This window comes from Carassius gibelio, chromosome A15 (genome assembly GCF_023724105.1).
Source record: "Carassius gibelio isolate Cgi1373 ecotype wild population from Czech Republic chromosome A15, carGib1.2-hapl.c, whole genome shotgun sequence".
NCBI classification, from domain to species: Eukaryota; Metazoa; Chordata; class Actinopteri; order Cypriniformes; family Cyprinidae; genus Carassius; species Carassius gibelio.
Genome location: NC_068385.1, coordinates 13,555,080 through 13,577,990, shown reverse-complemented (window position 1 = coordinate 13,577,990; position 22,911 = coordinate 13,555,080). Strand labels below are relative to the sequence as shown.

At 41.5% G+C, this 22,911-nt stretch overlaps 1 protein-coding gene across 2 annotated transcripts in view; it reads right to left on the bottom strand.

Annotated features, from left to right (window-relative positions):
- Window positions 1-22,911, bottom strand: part of LOC128029253 (alpha-2-macroglobulin) — a 75,028-nt gene that overhangs the window by 45,832 nt on the left and 6,285 nt on the right. The window contains exons 21-34 of one of the 2 annotated variants that reach the window (XM_052616911.1): window positions 22,841-22,892; window positions 12,917-13,000; window positions 12,623-12,799; window positions 12,395-12,470; window positions 12,062-12,218; window positions 11,833-11,907; window positions 11,591-11,753; window positions 11,287-11,483; window positions 10,993-11,205; window positions 10,767-10,885; window positions 10,034-10,115; window positions 9,868-9,951; window positions 9,669-9,774; window positions 8,443-9,556 (exon numbers count right to left, since the gene is read on the bottom strand). In XM_052616911.1, coding sequence (XP_052472871.1) covers window positions 9,516-9,556; window positions 9,669-9,774; window positions 9,868-9,951; window positions 10,034-10,115; window positions 10,767-10,885; window positions 10,993-11,205; window positions 11,287-11,483; window positions 11,591-11,753; window positions 11,833-11,907; window positions 12,062-12,218; window positions 12,395-12,470; window positions 12,623-12,799; window positions 12,917-13,000; window positions 22,841-22,892 — 1,626 coding nt within the window. In that variant the 3' untranslated portion in view covers window positions 8,443-9,515. Of the gene's footprint in view, window positions 1-8,442; window positions 9,557-9,668; window positions 9,775-9,867; window positions 9,952-10,033; window positions 10,116-10,766; window positions 10,886-10,992; window positions 11,206-11,286; window positions 11,484-11,590; window positions 11,754-11,832; window positions 11,908-12,061; window positions 12,219-12,394; window positions 12,471-12,622; window positions 12,800-12,916; window positions 13,001-22,840; window positions 22,893-22,911 lie in introns of those variants that run through there. The other variant, XM_052616912.1, reaches the window with a different exon arrangement.

Below are 22,911 nucleotides of genomic sequence, written 5' to 3'. Positions count from 1 at the left end.
CCTGAAGAGGAACGTCTCAGGTTACGCATGTAACCATGGTTCCTCCAGGGAACGAGACACTGCATCGCAGTGCCACAATTCTGGCATCTTCCGGCACTTGCCTCATTCCTAGAGGCTAAATACAGGCTTTGCCACATGCTTTTAAGCTTGCTGGTCTCACTCATCAACCGTCTATGACATCTTGCCCATCAACTGGACTGATTACACACATGATTCAGGGCCAGTCACACTGAAGGGCGTTCCCAAAGCGTCCTCCGATGCAGACTCTCGTTCCCTTGAGGAACCATGGTTACATGCATTACCTGAGACATATGCCCAGTTTTTATTTTGTTAATGTACAGTAACTCATGTATTATTATAACTCAGTTTTTGCTAAGAAAATTCTGATGTTGCAATAGAAATCAATTAGTAATAGTACTAAACACATGTCTTATTTTTGAGCTGCTGTCATACTTTGTTGGGAGAAGATACTCTTCCCTCAGTGAGTCTCAATCAGTAATTTCTGGCTGATTAAAGGGTAAATTGTAAGATCATAATCTGGATTTGATGCCATGGTTCTACTATGATTATATTGTAGTAATAGTACAGTTAAACCGTGGTAATCATGACTATAGTAACCATAGTTTTTGAAATTATGGTAAATTTTGTAGTTCAGAATCAGAATCAGAATGAGCTTTATTGCCAAGTATGCTTACGCATACAAGGAATTTGTTTTAGTGACATAAGCTTCCATTACACAGAGACAACAACACACAAAAAAAAAAAAATAAAAAAAAAATGATTTACAAATTGGCAAATAAATAAGTGTATAAACAATTGTGCTATAAATGATAATGGAATAGGATTGAGTGAGATGCAGGAATGTTCTAGGATGGAGGGTTAACAAATAAATATTAGAATATTGCACGTTTATAAGCATAAGTAGGGAACATTTAACTGTTCATGAGGTAGATTGCCTGGGGGAAGAAACTGTTCTTGTGCCTTGCTGTTCTGGTGTTTGCGGCGCTGAGGCGCCGGCCAGATGGCAAAAGTTCAAAGATGGGGTGACTTGGATGTGAGGGATCCAGAGTGATTTTCTGAGCCATTTTCCTCACTCTGAATGTATACAGTTCTTGAAGGGAGGGCAGGGGACCACCAATTATCCTTTCAGCAGTCCGAACAGTTCTCTGTAGTCTTCTGATGTCTGATTTTGTTGCTGAACCAAACCAAACAGTTATTGAAGTACAGAGGACAGACTCAATGACGGCCGAGTAGAACTGTTTTAGCAGCTCCTGTGGCAGGTTAAACTTCCTCAGCTGGCGAAGGAAATACAACCTTTGCTGGGCCTTTTTAACAATGGAGTCAATGTGATTGTCCCACTTCAGGTCCTGAGAGATGGTAGTTCCCAGGAATCTAAATGACTCCACTGCAGTCACAGTGCTGTTCATGATGGTGAGTGGGGAAAGTGCAGGGGGGTTTCTCCTAAAGTCCACGATCATCTCCACTGTTTTGAGCGTGTTCAGCTCCAGGTTGTTAAGACTGCACCAGACAGCCAGCTGCTCAACCTCTTGTCTGTAAGCAGACTCATCACCGTCCTGGATGAGGCCGATGACTGTAGTGTCGTCTGCAAACTTCAGGAGCTTTACAGAAGATTCTTTAGAGGTGCAGTCGTTGGTGTACAGGGAGAAAAGCAGAGGGGAGAGGACGCATCCCTGAGGGGCACCAGTGTTGGTGGAGCAGCTGTTTGATGTGAATTTCCCCAGTCTCACTAACTGTTGCCTATCTGTCAGAAAGCTGGTGAGCTGGGTCAGTTTGGTCTGAAGGGCTGTTGGGATGATGGTGTTGAATGCCGAACTAAAGTCCACAAATAGGATCCTCACATAAGTCCCTGTTTTGTCCAGATGTTGCAGGATGAAGTGCAATCCCATGTTGATTGCATCATCCACGGACCTGTTTGCTCGGTAAGCAAACTGCAGGGGGTCCAGTAAGGGTCCAGTGATGTCCTTCAGATAAGCCAGAACCAGTTTTTCAAACGACTTCATGACGACAGACGTTAGAGCCACAGGTCTGTAGTCGTTAAGTTCTGCTATCTTGGGTTTCTTTGGGATGGGGATGATGGTGGAGCGTTTGAAGCAGGAAGGCACTTCCCACAACTCCAGGGATCTGTTGAAGATCTGTGAAAAGATGGGGGCCAGCTGGTCAGCACAGATTTTCAGACAGGCTGGTGTAACACCATCTGGGCCTGGTGCTTTTCTTCTTTTGTTCTTCTTGAAGACCTGGCGCACAGCATCTTCACAGATTTGAAGAGCAGGAGGTGTGGAGGGTGGGATTGCAGGATGTGTTAATGGTTGTGTAGGGAGATGGTCAAAATGGGTGTTGGGGGTTTCAAATCTACAATAAAACTCATTCAGGTCGTTAGCAAGTCGTTGATTAGCCTCAGTGCAAAGGGATGGTGTCTTGTAGTTCGTGATGGCTCTTAGACCTCTCCACACTGAAGTTGAGTCGTTGGAAGTAAACTGGTCTTCCAACTTTTTAGCGTAGGTCTTTTTAGCCGCTCTGATCTCTTTGTTCAGTGTATTCCTGGCCTGATTGTACAAGACCCTGTCCCCATTTCTGTAGGCATCCTCTTTGGCCTGACGAAGATGTCTGAGTTTTACTGTAAACCATGGCTTATCATTGTTGAATGTTAAATAAGTCCTGGTAGGAATGCATATATCCTCACAGAAACTAATATAGGATGTTACGGTCTCTGTGAGTTCGTCCAGATCGGTGGTAGCAGCTTCAAAAACACTCCAATCAGTGAGTTCAAAACAAGATTGTAAATCCTGCTCTGTTTCGCTGGTCCATCTCTTCACAGTCCTTACTACAGGTTTAGCAGATTTTAGTTTCTGCCTGTAGGACGGTATAAGATGAACCAGACAGTGATCAGAACGTCCCAAAGCTGCTCGTGGAACAGAGTGATATGCATCCTTTATTGTGGTGTAACAGTGATCCAATACATTACTGTCTCTGGTGGGACATGTAAGATGCTGTCTGTATTTTGGCAGTTCACGGGAGAGATTGGCTTTGTTAAAGTCCCCAAGAATGATTAAAACAGAGTCCGGGTGTTGTTGTTCTGTGTCTGTGATCTGATCAGCGAATTTCTGTAAAGCTGAGCTCACATGCGCTTGCGGAGGGATGTAAACACTTACCAGAATGAACGAGTGAAACTCCCGCGGCGAATAGAACGGCTTGCAGTTGACAAACTGCATTTCTAGATCAGGACAGCACATCTTCTTTAACACAGTTACATCTGTACACCACCGTTCACTGATGTAAAAGCATGTCCCGCCGCCGCACAATTTCCTAGTTGATTCTGATTCCCGATCCGCTCTGAACAGCTGAAAGCCCGGCAGATGGAGCGCGCTGTCCGGTATGGCGTCATTCAGCCAGGTTTCCGTGAAACACAGAGCAGCGGCGTTCGAAATCCGCGCTTCCTGAGTCTGACGAGCGCTCCCGCTCGCTTCCCCTGTCTGCGCGTCCTGAAGCGCTTGATCAGCGCCGCCGCTCCTCCGATAACAACGTTCAGTAAAACGTCTGAATAATTGAAATCCGGTAAAAGATCTTGTGGTGTGTTCTGCCGAATGTTCAGCAGTTCATCTCTGGTGAAACTGATCGTGTTTGTTAAACAAAAAACAGGAAAAACAAACAAAAACAGCACAAACACTGGAGAGCCAAGCACTGAAGCAGCCATCTGCGGCGCCATCGAGTACAGTGTATCATCCCAACAACGGCCAGAGAGCATTTAGTTATGGTTTTACTTCAAATGCTGTAGCCTACTAATGTTTTTTTTTTTTTTTTTTTACTTACTATGGTATTACTGCAGCAGTCATAGTTAAATCATGTTCACTGTAGTAAAACTATGGTTGATTTTGTTTTTTTACTATGGTTTTACTGCAAATGCTGTGGTAAAACCATGGAATTATTTGAAAGAATACAAACAGTTGTGAATTGAATTTAGTGCTTCACATTTGTAAGTCACTTTTGAAAAAAGCATTTGATAAATGTATATGTATTTGTATATTTAATATATACATTGAAAATATTAATACATTTGCAGCTGTTATTGAGAGTAGTGCGTATTGTTTTATTATAAACCAGCGGCGGTAGCCGCGGGTGGTGCGTAAAGATGTGCAAGCACAGCTGAAGCACATCCATGCAGAGCATTTACAGCTGCATCATCCCAACAACGGCCAGAGAGCATTTACGATCAGAGGCCGGAATTGCGGTGACATCTCCCCATTATCAAATGCTCCCCGAGTGACATCGTGTTGTAGGAATTTTGTATGTACTGACAATACCACAACCGAGGTGCCCTTGAGCAAGGCAATGATCTCCCAACTGCTCCCTGGGTGCCGCAGCATCCCTGGGTGCCGCAGTGTGTGTGTGCTCTTTGGATGGGTTAAATGCAGAGCATGAATTCTGAGTATGGGTATGTATGTCACATCACGTCATATATAAGTTTCAAAACAGTCAGTCCACAGTAAAATGCACACTGCCTGCATAAAGTAGCTGTTTTCACAAACCGTTGTGACTTGACTTGTGAAAAGTTGACATCAGAACCACACATCCTTCCCACCCTACTATTGCCAACCCCCCAAACAACATCGGTTCCATAACAGTGCTAAGCACTGCGCAAAAAAAACACAGAAAAATGCAAAAAGGTTTTGTAGAATTTGGGAATGTAGGCTATAAATGTATTATGTGTTTTTTCGGTCAATATTAAACTAATGAAAGAACTAGAGTTTCTCCTTGCAGTGTATTTTTTTTTTTTTTTTTTTTTTTTAGGTTTGATAACTTGAAAAGTAAAAGTAGAATTGAAAGTAAAGTAATTATTAATCTGATTACCTTTTTAAATGCAGTAATCAGTAATGTAATCAAATTACATTTTTAAAGAAGTAATTAGTCATTTGTAGTGGATTACTTTTTTGAGTAACTTACCCAACACTGATCACTAAGGACTTGAATGAGTCTGATAGATAAAGTTTCTTTATAACAAGCAAAACATAGTTTACCAGAGATATGCTTATAAATCTTTTATTAGGAATCTTCTCTTATAAATTGTAGGTTAGTCAATACTAGTCAGTCGTATCTGACAAAATCTCAGCCTCAGACGTCATGTCCACAGACCGTTGGCTGAACATCTGATGCATACGGCATACACGTGTGTGTGTGTGTGTTTCGAAGTCATCATCGGATTGGCTGATTTATACAGCATTTCCGGGAGATGTATGTGTCATGCGGCGTAATGCCACTTTGACTGTTGGTGTAATGGAAACAGGTCAATTTAGCTCAAAGGGAATCATTTAATAATTTAAAGGGAATTTGAACAGAATAACTGTTTCACGGCTGATCACTGAGATGCCCTGCGATTCACTGAACGAGCCGTTCAACATCAAATCTGCGCTGGATATTAATATCCAAACTATAGTGAAAACACTATCAATTAGCACAGTTACAAGATCGGCAGTTTTACAAGTTTTAACTTGTAAGCACAAAACACAATATACTTCTCTTTTCAATATGAATAAGGCTTTATTAGATAAATCTAAGACATATAAACTAATCTAACACATAAACGCACGCACTCACACATTCACACAAGTTGCAGGAAGACCGAAAGTTAGGGAAAGATGAGTTTAAGAGAATGGAAATATGGAATCCCAAGTTTACAGCAATACGTTAAATTGCATAGACATGAACAACCATCAATCACGTAATTAACACTCGCATTTAGGTTCCTCAATGGGGTTAAAATTATATTAGATACACCAGCACAAATGTCTGAGGGTACATTGCTTTGGTTTACTGTGAAAGGGAGTCCCGTTGAAAGGGCTATCCCGGTGTCGCTGATTGGCTGGAAGTTCAGTAGTCGCTGAAGTGACGTCTTAGGAAGCCCGTGGTTGTTGGGCGTTGGCTGAAGGTGCAAAGTTGTGTGCGCTGGTTGAAGTTGAACGGGCATCCGAGGTCAGGCGTCGGAGACTCGACGTTACAAAACTTAACTCAGAACACGAAACTCACAAACGGAAAAGAAAAGAAATAACGTTTGATGAGACAAGGTTGTGTTCCTTCTCTTCGTGGCTAAGTAGCAGCAGGCATGCAGGCTGAAGCACGCTGAAACCGCGCTCAAAGAATAGTGATGAGAAAAAACATGGCAGCTAGAGACTAAAAGCAACAATTTTATGGTGTCCTAAGTATTTAAACTGGCCTGTTGGCCACACCTCAAATGTTGTCTTGACCAATCAGATATTGTCTTGGCTCGGGGGTATCATAAATCATATGTTTATCTTACCAAGCATGTAGGCCGAATTTTCCTGCCTTGCAGGGTCTAATTTTGGACATGATTCCTATTACCAGGTTATGATATATTTGACAAATAAATGATTGTCAGGACAATATCAAGCAAGCAGATTCAATTAGATCAATACTAGACATGACTATGTATCCTATAGTTAGGATAGACATACACAATAAGTGATTATACATGATAGTCGAATGTGTGTGTGGCAGTGGAAAACTTCGGCCACCGTACCTTTTTGTTTACTTTCGTTTTCAATTGAAATGATTTAGGCAGAGTTTTCAATTAACAGCGGAAGAATGGAGAATATAAAGGAGATGTGACGTACCTGAGAGAGGTGCGTCATCAAAGTTTGCGTTGAAAGGTTTACTGTTGCATGTTTCGGATTTAATGGATTCCAGTGAAGAGAAAAAGTATGGCCGCTTTGAGTATTATTCCCTGTAAATGATGTTTGAGCAGCATGGAGTTTGACTAAACTTAAGCATGACGTTTCCAGACCGTCTATATGGATGAAATGTTCAACGAAAAGCTGCCCGTTTATCCTCCTGTCCAAGTGTCTGATGACGACGTGCAACCTCAGCTTCCTTCTTATTTGCAAACCTGGTCAGTAGCCTACTTGTACGCCACCCCATTTCATACATTACTTCACACATGCCCACTCATGTTAAATTCCCATCCGTGAATTCTGTATGTTTTTTATTTATTTTATTTTCATGATTATGCAAATGTTATTTTTGCTCTAAGACTGTTGTTTGATTTATTGTTATTGTTTCTTAAATCTGAACCAGTTTTATTTCATGTTTTCTCTCTCTCTCTCTCTCTCTATGGTCATTATATGAATGAACTCGGACATGATAGAATGACACGGTTTTCTACACGGCAAGCTAAGATCACGTGTGAAAAGTGAAAAGCTGTGAACTTTGTTTTTTTTTATATGATCTTTTGTCATGATGATTTTTTTCTTTTTCTTTCATGCACTCATGGAATAAATTTCTCATATGAAATTTTCCTTGGACTGTTTATTATTAGTAGTATTATTATTGTAACAGGTGGTTTCTTAGTTTTTGCTATCCTGGGTTAATTTATAATTTGACAGGATTTATCTTGTCTGGCGCCCGAACATTTTCTTTAAAAAATTTAAGCTAGGGCGGCCACCACCGTTACATGTGGGTAACGTATAAATGAATATGGAGTTAAGCGATGGAATGATATTCATTTAGAAGTCATTTTGGAGTTCATTGTGGTCCATATATGTACAAAAGACAGTTTCTTTGTCATTCTCTGACATAGGGATGTTCGGTGAAGACCAGAGGGTCCCCCCCTTAGGAATTTCAGTCTGGTTCTGCTAGGTGGGGGGAAGTCAATGGAAGTGTTTAACTCGATCTCATGGGTTTACATGTGATGTCCAGCGTTGCATTTCGATTACGAACCACACATTTGACACCAAATTTCTCTTCTTCGAATTGAAATTGTAAATAATTGTTCTAGTGGTGTTTATGTTGAAAGCTGCTGTGTTAACAAGTTGGTTGCTCATCTTGCTTGGGACTTGTGGCACAGAATGTTTTATGACTTCCTGAGGAATTCGGCTCGTGTTCCAAAACAGCTTTGATAGACTCTTTAATTTGTCTGGTTCGACTCATTTCTGTTACATCAGCTAGAAGTCTGCTGCGGAGCTCGCCCCAGTGCAGGCTTGTCAGAAGTGCAGATCAAGGGCGTGTAATGGCCGCAGGGGGGGGGCTCGCCAGCACTTCTGAAGGCTAAAATGACAAATGGGACACCCTATGGCAGGGCGAATGCACTACAAAGTTTAACTCCAACTCTGATCAAACTCACCTGCCTCTGATTTTATAATGATCCTGAAGACATACTCAGGCGTGTTTGATTAGGGTTAGAGCTAAACTATACAGGAAAATGGATCTCATGGGCCAGATTTGAGAATCCCTGCACTATGGTCTTGTGGACTTCAGGGACACGTTCACACAGTGGCCATTGTAAGTCCATTAAAGACCGCAAATGAGCATGAAGTGTTCCATTTGGGACAGGGCCATAATCTGGCATAAAGGATCCAGGAATGAAAATGACCACTGATGCCATTAAGATTAGTGAATGAAAAGCAATCAGCAATATGCATTCACATATTTTATTTTAATGTTTCAATATGTGTTGGCACAAATGACTTTATTTGAATGTTTCATTGATAAAACATGGCATTGAGTTATTAGAAAATAAATGTCTGGTGACATCATTGCTTTTATGACGTCAGGAACCGATGAATTGATTTTTTGAATCTGAACCTGAAACTTTTCTAAAAAGAAAACCGGTTTGTGGAATACATTGATTAAGGTAATGGATCAGGAAAAGCACAAGGTTTAACTTATTCTGTTCTTCTGGTTTTCTCCTTATTACTTGACAGTGATGGGATGTGTAACATTTCTATAGAAGGAAGCCCATTTCCACCAATAAATAAAAAAAGATTTATGGGCGGTTTATTTTTTGTCAAACAATTCTGATGTTTTCTAATTCTCAGAACTGCGATATAAACTTGTGAATCATAAAGTCAGAATGGAATTAAGAAAACTTGCAGTTTTGTGCGACAAAGTCACGTGTCACAATTCTGGCTTCAGAAACTTGCAGTTGCAAGAATAAAAAAAGTCTGAATTGTGAGATAAAAAGTCACGATTACATTTTTTATTTTAATTCAATGGTGGGAATGGTCTTCTCTAAGTTTCTAACCACCTGGTTTTCGTAAAAAAAAAAAAAAAAAAGAATATTGCTGTTGGTTGATACTGTTCAATCAATAAAAGGATAACACAAATATTCTAGAGCAGAAGGATCTACAATGGTATAAATTATTGTCTTTAGTGTTTTAAGATGAGCTGAGATAGAACAATCATAAAACATCTGATTCTGAAATGTTGCAAGAGCACGATGGTTCTACACTTAAATTTTAATAAATTTCAACCTGTTCACCATTATTGTTTTCAAAACTTTTATGAAACACATGTTGTGATTTGATAAGCCAAGATTTAAAAAGACATAACCATAAAGTCAGATTTAGGGTTGTGTTCATATTTGTGTTGATGGATTGAAAAAAATTGTGCCCAGGATAAAGAATAAACATCATAATATTAAACATTTGAGCGTTTATACATATTTTTCCAAGCTGAACTAGGAGCTGATGTGCTTCAGATCTGCCGCTTCATTGACAGTGGAAGGAGTATTCAGTCTCTGACTGATCACCTGAAGAAAAAGATGAATGTTAACATTTATACAACAATGGAAACTTGCACATGGAGAAAAAAAATCTACATTACATGATAAAAACATTCAACACTGGCATATAAAATCTTACTTGTTTGGTAGTAATCATACACTTTCACCACAGCTGGCTTGAGATTCTTCACTGGAAGAACCTGTTTCATTTGTATGTGGTAACTCATTGGAATATTTTTTGGGATCTGTGGGAGGAAACAGTCTCCTCAGTCATGACACTATGGATAAAATGTTTATGAATTGACCTACATAAAATATGAACGTTGCTGTTCTCTCACCTCTTTCAAATACACAATGACATGATCATCTTTAGCATCGACCCGCTCCACAAGTGTTGCATACCCTGCAGAAGAAGTTCTGAGCTGTGTGGAAGAAGTGCTGGTTAATCTTTAAATACTGACCTCTTTACATTTTACAATTTTGTGATGAAACACTCAAATTCACCATTGATGTATCAGCTGTGAATCCAGACAAGAGTTTAATATCCACAATGACCATGTTAGTACTTTCCTGTAGACCATCATATCTGGAAAAAGCAAATGGAAAGGAATGGTTCTTAAATGCCTCATATAAAAAAAAAAAAAAATCTGTTAGTGAAAATTATGCTTTATAATATATATATTAGGGATCCCCTCTAATAGCAGACTAATCGTTAGTCAACTTGACAACCTCCTTTGACCAAGTACCACATATGGTAACCCCTTTTAAATAAGGTTAGCAATTACATGTTACATCACAACTATGGAAACATTTGGATTCATGCCAAATGAGAGATCTACATGAAACCATACATTAAAGCCATTTGTCGGCTTTGAATTGCTTTTGCGATCTGGTCACACTATTGTCTACAAATTGAACAATATTCCATGAGTTACTCCAGAGTTATGATTTATAGCTTTAATGTCTTGTAATGTCTTGTCAGACAACATTTTCTCTTCTCATTTTTCAAAACAAGTGTTATTTGCTTTGGTACCTTGGTAGAAGACTTGTAGATAATAGACAAGAGATAGTCTCTGTCCTGTCAAACATTAAATTAATTTCATACAGGTGCGATTAGTTGACAATTGCTTAAATGAATGACTAGTAGTCAACTAGGAAAATCTTTAGCTGATGGCAGCCTTCATATATATATATATATTCACACACACACACACACATGGAAAGTATGTGCTCTTACTTGACAGTGAATTTCAAGATGAAATTTTGTCCCAATGTTTTGCAGTCTCCCTCAATCTTAGCATCAATGCTGAATGTTTTATTTTCAGTAGGAGTGGGAATGTTGTAGAACTGAGCCACCTGAGAAAGACAACACAAACAAAAACACATTTATAATCCATCTCACAGCAAAAGAACCACAAAATGCTAAGAGGAAGTGAGTCAGTGAAGCTGAACACACTACAGACCTGCACAGACACACAGGTTGAGCCCTTGACTTCAATGCTGTATTTGGCTGGAACGTTCTGCAGCTGCTTCTCCTGATACAGTAACTTGTTGTCCTGATTGACATCAAAGAGGTGAGTGTCTCCTGCTGACTGTACAGTCACTGTGCTGAAGCCGTCAGAGCTGAACACTTTAGTGGCATACAAAGACAGAGCCTGAAGAGCCACCACTGTGTCCTGAGAAATAAATGTGTTCAGTAATGTGACATTCACCTGTTATTCAGCAATCACGTGTCTGATTTGAGTAGTTTGAGTCACCTGTGTGGAGGAGAATCCTCCATAGGCATTCTGCTGCTTCACAAGCCAGCTGACAATCCTGTTAGCAAAGCCCAGATCAGCTGTAGTGAGTGAATCTGCAGAGAGAACAGCTAGCAGCACATATGAGCTGATCTCCACTGCCAGAGAGTCATCAGAGTCATCAGCAGATGCAGACTGAGACCAGTGGAGATGAGACCCTTTAGGACACATGGACAAAAGATACAACAGTAACTCAATGAGCATGACAAAAACAATAGTGCAGTCATAAAAGATAACAGAAAGTCACTGGAAACAGATGTCTTACCCTCTGAAATAGCAACATCCTCCAGTTGCTTAAAAAGCTGCAGTCGAGTGTCTGTGTCTCTAGCCAGACTGAAAGTGTACGCTAGCAGAGCAGTGGTGTAAGTGCTTTTGACATTCTCAATGACGGACCTCAGGCAAGACAAACCTTTAGTGACGACAGGATCCTGAGACAAAAATCAGAGAAACAGCTGCTGTGAGTGTTTTTCTATGAGTCTATAGTGTGTTTCCTGTAGATGAACTTACTGTGACTGGAGTTTCCAGTTCAAGTAATGATGCAGTAATGTAGGCAGTCATGGTCACATTATCATTCACTCCACCCTGAAATGAAGAAGAAACAGAGATAAATAAAGTAACACCCTCAAAACTGTTAGAGGAAAGTTAATCTAGATGCTAAATGTTAATATTAACATTGAAGCTTAAATATAAAAAAATACATTTACACTTTTATAGGTAGATAGATAGAGAGACAGACCTTCATTCTGTTGTTGAACAGTCTTCCCTGTTGAATAAAACAGCCTTCTGAATCCCGTCTGCTTATTAACCATTGCTTTGCACTCTGAATAATTTGTGGATCAATAAATATGTATTTCTGTGCTTTGCCAAAAGACCTCAGGACAAAAGCAGTCAACCTGGTGGTTTGGAAGATTTAATTTAAAAACGAAATCAGATGTTTAAATGAAAAAGAAAACAAATCTCTCAAAACAAATTATTTGAGCAGATAGAATTTTTTTTTTTTTTTTTTTTTTACTATGTTATTTAGATTACTAACAAAACTTAATTAACAAAAGAGTTTAAACAAATTTACCATGTATTTCCAACACCATGTCCAAATGTGCTGTATGCACCATCATAATGCTTGTAGTTCAGTTGTCTCTGGTATCCTGTTTAGTGTGATAATAGTTCACTATAACAGTTTGTTTGGGGTGACAATGTGTCTGACTATTCAGTTAATTGAATGACATTCAGGTGTGTTGAAAAATGAGCAGTTTGTTATCAGTCTCAGTATTTTCTTGACATGATTGGTTTCTCTCACCGCTCTTAAGGAAGCCGGTGGCTCTCTCTCGGATGGCTGAAGTGAGCTGCTCCGTGTTTTCCAGATACTGCAGAATGTAAATATTTGGAGAAAGAATAGCCATGTTTTGTTCTCCACAGCCATATGGCATCCGTAATAATCCGTTAAGATTTCTCATTGCACGACCCAATATGTCTCCTACACAAATATAACAATACATTTTTGAAATCCAAACAAAAATCTTCATTTTCTGATTGAATATGTACTAATTTCTGTACTCATTTACTAATTTCTGCTTGTGTATGTAAATGTTACCAATGACTGAAACAGAGGATCTGGCTGATCCCTCTATCACATCTTTAGGAAGAGTCAGATTCACTTCCTCTGAGAGACTGTCACCTGTGAACCAGAGAGACAGAAACACACATCAATGATCAGCACAGTAATGCTATAAAAGAACATTCTAATATCATCTGTGAAGTCCCATTAATAATAAAAAAGATCATAGGCAGAAATTTTGATTCAAGCACATTGTAAAAAGAAGAAAAAAATAGCCACAAGTTTGGCACAACTAGTTGTCATGAAAGGTTGACAAATTTGAGCTTTCTCTATTAAAATATCATATATATATATATATATATATATATATATATATATATATATATATATATATACGATACAGACCAAAAGTTTGGACACACCTTCTCATTCAAAGAGTTTTCTTTATTTTCGTGACTATGAAAATTGTAGAGTCACACTGAAGGCATCAAGGGCTATTTGACCAAGAAGGAGAGTGATGGGCTGCTGCGCCAGATGACCTGGCCTCCACAGTCACCAGACCTGAACCCAATTGAGATGGTTTAGGGGTGAGCTGGACCGCAGACGGAAGGCAAAAGGGCCAACAAGTGCTAAGCATCTCTCGGGGAACTCCTTCAAGACTGTTGGAAGACCATTTCAGGTGACTACCTCTTAAAGCTCATCAAGAGAATGCCAAGAGTGTGCAAAGCAGTAATCAAAGTAAAAGGTGGCTACTGTACTTTTAAAAACCTAGAATATGACATATTTTCAGTTGTTTCACACTTTTTTGTTATGTATATAATTCTATATATAATTCCACGTGTTAATTCACAGTTTTGATGCCTTCAGTGTGAATCTACAATTTTCATAGTCATGAAAATAAAGAAAACTCTTTGAATGAGAAGGTGTGTCCAAACTTTTGGTCTGTACTGTATATATATATATATATATATATATATATATATATATATATATATATATATTTATTAGGGGTGTAACGGTTCACAAAATTCACGGTTCGATACGATACACTGGTGTCACGGTTTGGTTCGGTACGTTTTAGATGCAGCAAAATGAAAAAATTGGCAGATAAATTTTCTTTGCTTTAAAAAAAAAAGTTTTATTTATTCAAACTAATAAAGTATGGTTTTTTTTTTTTACATTGAATAATGATCGAGCTATTCTTTACCAATCTTCTATTGTGTTTTCTTAGCAGCATACTGTATAAAACAAAAACAGCTCCTTATTAAAAAAAAAGGAAAATGTTATATTGTTGTAGTAGTTATGAACAAATACAAAGATGTAACTTGTTATATGGAACTCTATAACTCTTTATATTGAGTGTGTTTTTACTCAATTGGTTCTCTATAGGGCTTATGTTTTTTGGAACAAAGCAGGAATTACGGTCTGGCTGAAATGGGCTCGTGAAGGAATATTGTAACGGGGCTCAATTACATTAAGCATGTTCTTAAAACCCGCATTCCTAAACTTCCTGACGCAGCGACCAGGAAGCTATTGAGAATGAGAAGTTGTCGTCATAGCACAAAGCCCCTCCCTCGATATCACAGTCTCCGCCACGTTGGAAGGATACCGGCGGCGAAACAGGATTGTTTACATGTGTTGTTAAGAGGAGGTTCTCGCAATTCTGCACTGTTTTACCATGCCTGGAAATTACTGCTGCGTTAAAAACTGCTGCAGTACCTCACACGATACATATGGAAAACATAGGAGCAATGGAATACAGTTTTTTTTTAGGTTACACCAAGCGCAAAACAGCGGTATTTGGAGAAGCTCTCAAGCATACAAAATATCGACCCATACGAGCTCCCTGCAGCAGCACAGAGACCTGGACCATTTACCTCCATGCACACACATGGACATTGGGAATTATATATTTTTTGGTTTAAGTTACTACACAATGCATGAGTTTAAAAGCCACAAGTGTTTGGAAAGTTACGAGGCTTTCTGCTGTGGCTGGGTCCATTTACAGCAGGTGAAGAAAACAGTGTTGTACTGGCCAAAGTAAGTTTATTCACATGCGTTTTAGTGTATTGTAATTACTTTGTCATTTTGGTCAAGAAGTGCATTCTAAATGCAAAGTAATTAAGTGCGAATGAACACTAGATTGTAACAAGATGTTCAATGTATACGAAAATTTCCTACATATTTTGATGTAGGCTAAAGCTGTGTATGTTTAGTTATAATTTGATTTTAACCCAATGACACATACTGTACCAGGTTTTTTTTGTTGGGGGCTGCAAAGTGGACAAACCAGTTCTGGGTTAGCTAGGGTAGTTAAATGTGTGATTGCGAGATGTAAATGTCCGGGTTAGATTAAGCCATTAACAGCGTGAATGCAAAGTGACTTACATCGTAAACAATATAATTCCCAATGTCCATATGTGTGCACTAAGGTAAATTGTTTAGGTCTCTGTGCCGCTGCAGGGAGCTGCCTGAGAGCTTCTCCAAACACCGCTGTTTTGCACTTGGTGTGAGCTTGTTCCTGTAAGGTCCACTTTCTTTCGCCTTACGTTTTTGCATTGCTTTACTTTCTTCCTTTTCTTTCGCGTATTCGTAGATCCGTCTCGATCTGTTCCGCCGACAAAATAAATGCTCAAAAATGAAAGCGCTCTGAAATGTTTAGTCGCGCCTCTGTGAATTTCTGAAGGCATTGCCCCTGGCAACAGATGGCGTATCCTTCCATCAGGGCCGACCGGCTCAGACCCCTCCCATATCAACCCTAATCGGCACGTGACTCCTCAATCTCAATAAAGGCACCTGCCACACAGCTGACTTCAGCTTCGCGTCTTTCAGCAAGCGTTCTGTGTGTGCATGTCTAAAGTTTGTCTTGTGAGTCTTATTTATTGTTGTCTGTCCCAATAAACAACATAATGCCTAAGAGCAAAGCAAAGACACGACATTTGAAGGGCGATTCCAGATCGCGCTATGGATTGTTTGTTCTTCCCTGCCCACGTACATCACGGGTGGGGATACAAACAGTCTATGCGTGGTTTGCCTGGGATCGAAGCACGCTGAGTCGGCTCTCGAGGGAGGGAGCCTTCGCCAGCGTTCCTCGCGATACCGGTCCCGCTTTCGCCGAGGCGGAACGGCACCGGCATTCATTGGGTTCGCAGATTGATCTGTTGGAGGGAATGGAGACGGGCAAGTCCTTATCTCCTACCTTACCCATCAGATCTGCCCGATTCCGGGGTTCGGAAGCCCGAGCTTCGGTTCTTCCCCCCCGAGCATCGGGCTTGACGCTCCGTCTTTTCTTTCTCCGAGGAGATTGATACGGAGGGCGTCGCCGAGCTTTTAGTTGCACAAACATAAAGTTGCATAAGCATATACAATAAACAGTGTTATGCCTAACAATATACGAGCAGCTATTTAAGTCTCCGAGGGGATTAATATTGTTTGTGTGACTAATTATTCGCGCACTGTCGAGGCAACGCTTGTATTACATCATTTTCAGTTTTGATGTGAATTTTCCATACCCGACCGCTTGTCTGGTTGTTTAAACTCCATTTAAAAAGGAGGAGTTAGTTCTATCACTTCAATGTGTACTTTGTCACAATCCAGACCGTGTTTACTTGTCTGATTGTTTTGATTGTTTAAAATTCTGAGGAATATAATGACTTTGAGAAGTCAGCACTTCAATGTGTACTTTATCTCAATCTAGACCGTGTTTACTTGTCTGATTGCTGAATTTAATTAGATTCTGAGGAATCTAATGACCATTATCTAACTTCAAGAAGTTCAATATATCACTTCAATGTGAATTGTATCACAATCCAGACCGTGTTTACTTGTCTGATTGTTTGATTGCATTAAATTCTGAGGAATATAATGACAGTTATTGAACATGTGAAGTTAGATGTACTGGAGTGACTGCTGGGCGGGAGCAGCCCCTCCATGTACAGACAGAGCAACGCTTTGGGCCTGCGACTTCTCAGCCTAATCCGAATCCGATGTCAGGCTGGGAGGTCCACGGCCAAGAAGTCATGACGCATTTCAGTCACGGCTACAGAGGGCGGCCCCTACTGGGGTAGAGCGGTGTCCACCTCATTATACGGTGCCCGTCTCACCAGTGCCCTCGGGAGCTGGGTCTGCCAACCCTGCCAGAGTTTCAGGGCGCAGCCGCTTTCAGCGAGCACTGCTCTCAGTTATTTCCGCCCGTGAGCATAGCGGAGCTGAGACGCTCGCCACCCCTTCGGGGGCCTCTTACACCAGAGGTCAGTCTCGAGAGACTGATTCCCTTAGTACATCAGTTAGCAGCGTGAAAACTACTGCCAAATGTATCTCAATGGGTCCTGCACACGGTAGAAAGAGGCTATCGCATTCAGTTCGGCCATCCACCGCCGACATTCAATGGGGTTACACCGACAGTAGTCGGCCCCCAGCAGGCTCTGGTGATGGAACAAGAAGTGAATACCCTAATAAGGAAGGCGGCCATCGAGGTGGTACCTCCTCTAGACAGGGAATCCGGGTTTTACAGCCGGTATTTCATAGTTCCAAAGAAGGATGGGGGGGTTGCGTCCGATCTTAGACTTACGTCATCTAAACCTCTCAGTTATGTCACTGAAGTTCAAAATGCTCACTGTCAAACAGGATGTAGCTCAAATCAGATCCGAGGACTGGTTTGTCGCAATAGATCTCAAAGACGCATACTTCCAAATATCCATCCTGCCACAACACAGGAAGTCTCTGAGGTTCGCTTTTGGGGGCAAAGCCTACCAATATCGAGTACTTCCCTTCGGCCTTGCACTCTCACCCCGCACGTTCATGAAATGTGTAGATGTGGCTCTGGTATCCCTCCGTATGCAGGGCATCCGCATTCTAAATTATATCGACGATTGGTTGATTCTAGCTCAATCAGAGCAGATGGCGGTTCGACATCAAGGTGTCATTCTCGCCCATATGGGGGAGCTGGGTTTGAGACTGAATGCCAAGAAGAGTGTACTTTCTCCATTTCAGAGAACCACTATCTAGGCGTAGTATGGGATTCGACCAAGATGCAGGCGCATATGTCTTCTGCTCGGATCGAGTCGATCCCTCACATCAGTCAAGAGAGTCGAAGAAGGCCAGTCACTCACTGTCAAGCAGTTTCAGAGACTGTTAGGGCTCATGGGAGCTGCGTCCAACGTGATACCTTTTGGCCTCCTGCACATGAGGCCCCTACAGTGGTGGCTCAAGACCAAGGGGTTTTCCCCGAGGGGAAATCTTTTCCGAAATATTCAGGTCACGCGGCAAAGCCTTCGTGCCTTAGACATATGGAAGAAACCTTGGTTCTTGAATCAGGGCCCGGTGTTGGGAGCTCTTGGTCGCCGTGTAACGCTAGCGACAGACGCGTCCCTCACCGGTTGGGGTGCGGTCATGAGTGGCCACCCTGCCCGTGGTCTGTGGAGCGGTCGCCATCTGACATGGCATACCAGTTGTCTAAAGATGCTAGCAGTGCATCGAGCATTGAAATATTTCCTCCCAGACCTGAGAGGTCACCATGTGTTGGTGGGCACCGACAACAAATTGGCGATCTCTTATATCAGTCAGCAGAGAGATCAACATTCGTGCTCCTTGTACAAGCTGGCACACCAGATCCTTCTGTGGTCCCAGGACAAACTCCTCTTGTTCGGAGCAGTGTATATTCCTGGGAGATTGACTGTGGGAGCAGACATACTGTCAAGACACGGGCCGAGACCCGGGGGCTTCATCCCAAGGTGGTGAAGTAGATATGGAGAGTTTTTGGACCTCTTTGCGACTCAAGAGATATCGCAATGTCCCCTCTGTTTCTCTCTAGTTCATCCAGCTCCTCTGGGACTGGACGCTATGGTACAGACCTGGCCGAGGCTTCGTCTGTACGCTTTTCCCCCTATCGCTCTGCTCCCGGGAGTTCTGGCGAGGGTACGCCGGGACGGGGTCCATCTTCTATTAGTAGCCCCGTTCTGGCCGGGCGCAGTATGGCTCGCAGATCTGATCTCTCTCCTCGACGGCTCTCCATGGGTGATTCTGATCAGGACAGATCTGCTCTCTCAGGCGTAGGGCAAAATATTCACCGTCGCCCGGAGTTGTGGAAGTTGTCTGTGTAGCCCCTGAGGGGGCACAGCTCATAGCTTCCGGTCTCCCAACCGAGGTTGTTGAGACCCCCACACTCCAATCCTGAGCTCCCTCTACGAGGAAACTGTACGCCCTGAGGTTGAAACCCTTCTCCTCATGGTGCAGAGACCGCCAGCTTGACCCTGTTAACTGCCCAGTTGGTACAGTTCTGGAGTTTCTCCAAGCTAGGCTCTCTGCGGGGTTAACTCACTCCACCTTAACCCTTAGGGGACTAAGCCCTTTTTGGTCCGTTTTCTCTATTTTTACATTTGGCTTATAAACCATATGTAATGAGGATGGACCACCATGTATTTGGTATCAATGGATTCAGATGACCCTAAGCTACCATAAGCATGCAATATGTCTATAAAGGAAGTATGAGTGAAAAATTGTACAATAAACTAGAGAATTTCAAAGACGAAAATTAGATTTTTGTCATTTATTACTTAAAATCCTACCTCACACAACAATAGTTAAAAGTTTTTGACCCAAAAATATATTTTTCAAACTCTTTGCTTGACAGAAATGGGTTAATGTTAAATCAAATGTGTAAAGAACAATTAAATAATTAACTTTATTTACAAACAGTTTTTATTTTTGAGACTAAGCCCTTTTTGGTCTGTTTTCTCTATTTTTATATTTGGGCTTATAAATCATACGTAAAGGAGATGGAACACCCTGTGTTTGGTATCTATGGATTCAGAAGACCCTAAGCTACCATAAGCATGCATGCAATATGTTTATATAAAGGAAGTATGAGTGAAAAATTTTACAATAATCTAGAGAATTTCAAAAACGAAAATTAGATTTTTGTCATTTATTACTGAAAAACACACAATATAGAACAGTTTTTGAACAAAGAAAATATATTTTTTCAAACTCTTTGCTTGACAGAAATGTGTTATTGTTTAATCAAATGTGTAAAGAACAATTAAATAATTAACTTTTTTTTAAAACAGTCCTAGGCATGCCAGTTAGCAAAGAAAGGCCTCTCCAGGCCTTTCCAGTAATTGTTCCAGAGCTTGTTCTGCCGTAAATCTTTTACTGCTTGCCATTTTGATAAAACAATTCTGTAATAATGCTGTATCTCTCTCGAATTTATCTCTTTGTGCTCGCTAACACTCCGGTCGCTTTCTGCTTTCTCCACGTGATGCTGATTCTCCGATCGCTCGAATTTAGCCCTTTGTGCTCGCTAATACTCCGATCGCTCTCTGTAACACTCCGATCTGCTTTCTCCACCTGATGCTGATTCTCTAAACGCTTATTGATTACATGTCTTTTACTATAGTCCAGTCAGCTTTTACAAGGCTACAGCAGAGCTACAGAGTCCTCTGAATGGCTAGAAGACATAACCTTCCTCTGATTGGGTTAGAAAAAGACTCCTCCCAGCGGCAATTTTTCCATTGGCTGTTGCATGTTGAATCTGCCTAACACAATCGTTTTCATTGGCCTGTTTACGCAGTGGTATTGCGCAATAAGGGAAGTGTTTAATATACAAACTAGACACCAGTTTTCAGCGGAATCTGAGGAAGATGGCAAAAAAAATGATGAACCGCATCTCTCTAGCATTAATAGTTTTTGAGATAACTGCACATTTGTAAAAGTATGCCATTTTGGGCGGTACCGCCCAATCCGTCCCCAGAGGGTTAAAGGTGTATGTGGCGGCCATAGCTGCTTACCACGTCCCTTTCAACGGTCAGTCAGTGGGTAGACACCCCCTAGTTACATGTTTCCTCTACGGTGTGCTGAGGCTGAGACCTCCAGTACTGTCCCGTGTTCCCCCCTGGGACTTGGTTGTGGTGTTAGAGGCTCTTTGTAAAGCTCCGTTTGAGCCGATTCATGAATATTTCTGGCAGGCCCCCTCGGTGGCCCCTACCAACTTAGACTTTGCCCCTGGTATGGCCAAAGCATTTTTATACCCTCGAGCAGGTTACGTTCCTAAAGTTCCCTCTGTTACGCCACAACCCATAGTACTGCAGGCCTTCTGTCCTCCTCCCTTTGGGAGCCAGACCAGGAGAAGCTAAATTGTATGTGTCCAGTTTGAGGACTGGACGCATACGTCCACAGAGCTGTTGTGGAGAAAACCTGACCAATTGCTTGTTTACTACGGTCCTCTTAAAAAGGGTTCCCCTGCCTCTAAGCAGACCCTTAGTCGTTGGATAGTCGAGGCTATCAACGAGTCCTATGAGTCCTCTGGTCTTCCCCTTTCTTTGGGAGCCAAGGCTCACTCTACACGGAGTATGGCTGCCTCTAAGGCCTTTCTAGCAGGTGTGTCCCTCTTGGACATCTGCAACGCTGCGGGGTGGTCCACGCCCTCTACATTCACCAGATTTTACAATCTTGATATGCAAGCCGCTCCTGGCTCTTCTGTCCTCTCGCCTTAGCTGTGCTCTTCGGATACACACTAGGCAGGGGTTTGGTAGTCTGGCAGCGTTGGCACATCGTTCCCCAAAAGCGCTTGACGCAGCTCGAGTTCCCGAAGAGGAACGTCCCTAGGTTACGTATGTAACCCTAGTTCCTCGAGGGAACGAGACGCTGCGTCGCAGAGCCATACTGCCGGCACCCCTGCCTGCGCTTGCTTCCCTACTCGAAGCTGAAGTCAGCTGTGTGGCAGGTGCCTTTATAGCTTCCTGGTCGCTGCCCACGCTCTTCCATTGGACTGATTGCACACGATATTCTGAGTTGTTCTTCCCAAAGGCGTTCCCCAAAAGCGCTCGACGCAGCGTCTCGTTCCCTCGAGGAACTAGGGTTACATACGTAACCTAGGGACGTTTTCCACTATATGCACTCGCTCACTCAGTACGCGCTGAAGGCTCGTTGCAAAATGGCTAATGCGTTTAACAGACCAGAAAAAGAAGATCCTCCAATAACCAACAGGTCTGGTGTTTGGGTGCACTTTGGATTCCCTGTAAGCTATAATGGTGATGATAGAATGAATGGTAAATAGTAAGGTCTCACATCCGCGGCTATAACGTAAATTAACCTTTTGCCCTGTTTGAATCCTTTGGAAATGTCTGCCTAAATACTGCAGGGATAGTTTGTTGCATGTATGTTTCACCTTTTTTTCGTCTTTTCCCAGATACTAACACACTAAGGTGATGTCGGCATAAATGAGGTGACATGTTTCAAGTATTTCCGCTGGTGTTTTTTATTTTTTTTTTGCTGGAGTAGCCTACCTTTTGTCATGTAGATGTGACATACCGTTGTTTTTTCATCCACCACTCTTTTACAATCACCATGGCTTACAGGGAATCCAAAGTGCACCCAAACACCAGACCTGTTGGTTATTGGAGGATCTTCTATTTCTGGTCTGTTAAATGCATTGGCCACTACGTACCGTGCATGAACTGCTCGCTCACTCAGCGCGTACTGAGTGAGCGAGCACCTGACTGAGTAGCCTAACATAAACATATAAGTTGGTGTTTTTTTTTCTTTTTCGGGGGTGTCAGGGGCGTTGCCTGTTCATCGTTTGGGTTATTGGGCTACCTTGTTGAACGCATATCATTATATTTCACTTTTTTTCCCCCAAATATAATTAATTTTTCCAACGAACCGTTCGGTACATAACGCGTATCGTTACACCCCTTATATATATATATATATATATATATATATATATATATATATATATATATATATATATGACATACAGAATAAGCATATGTTGGTTATATTATTATATGGTTTGTGTTTAGAAATTATTAGGCTAATAAGTCTTTACAGAACAAACATACCAAAAAACGACATTAATCTAAACTTTAGCTTGAACCCCTAAAAACTAAACACAATTCAAAGGATCCCAGCATTATCGGTGCTTATACATGAAAACATATTCAGTATTTGTAGACAAACCCTTTGGACAGAGTAACCAGCTGTAGGTCTCTGTCTTTTCAGTTCCTTCAGCCTGCAGCATAAAACAATTA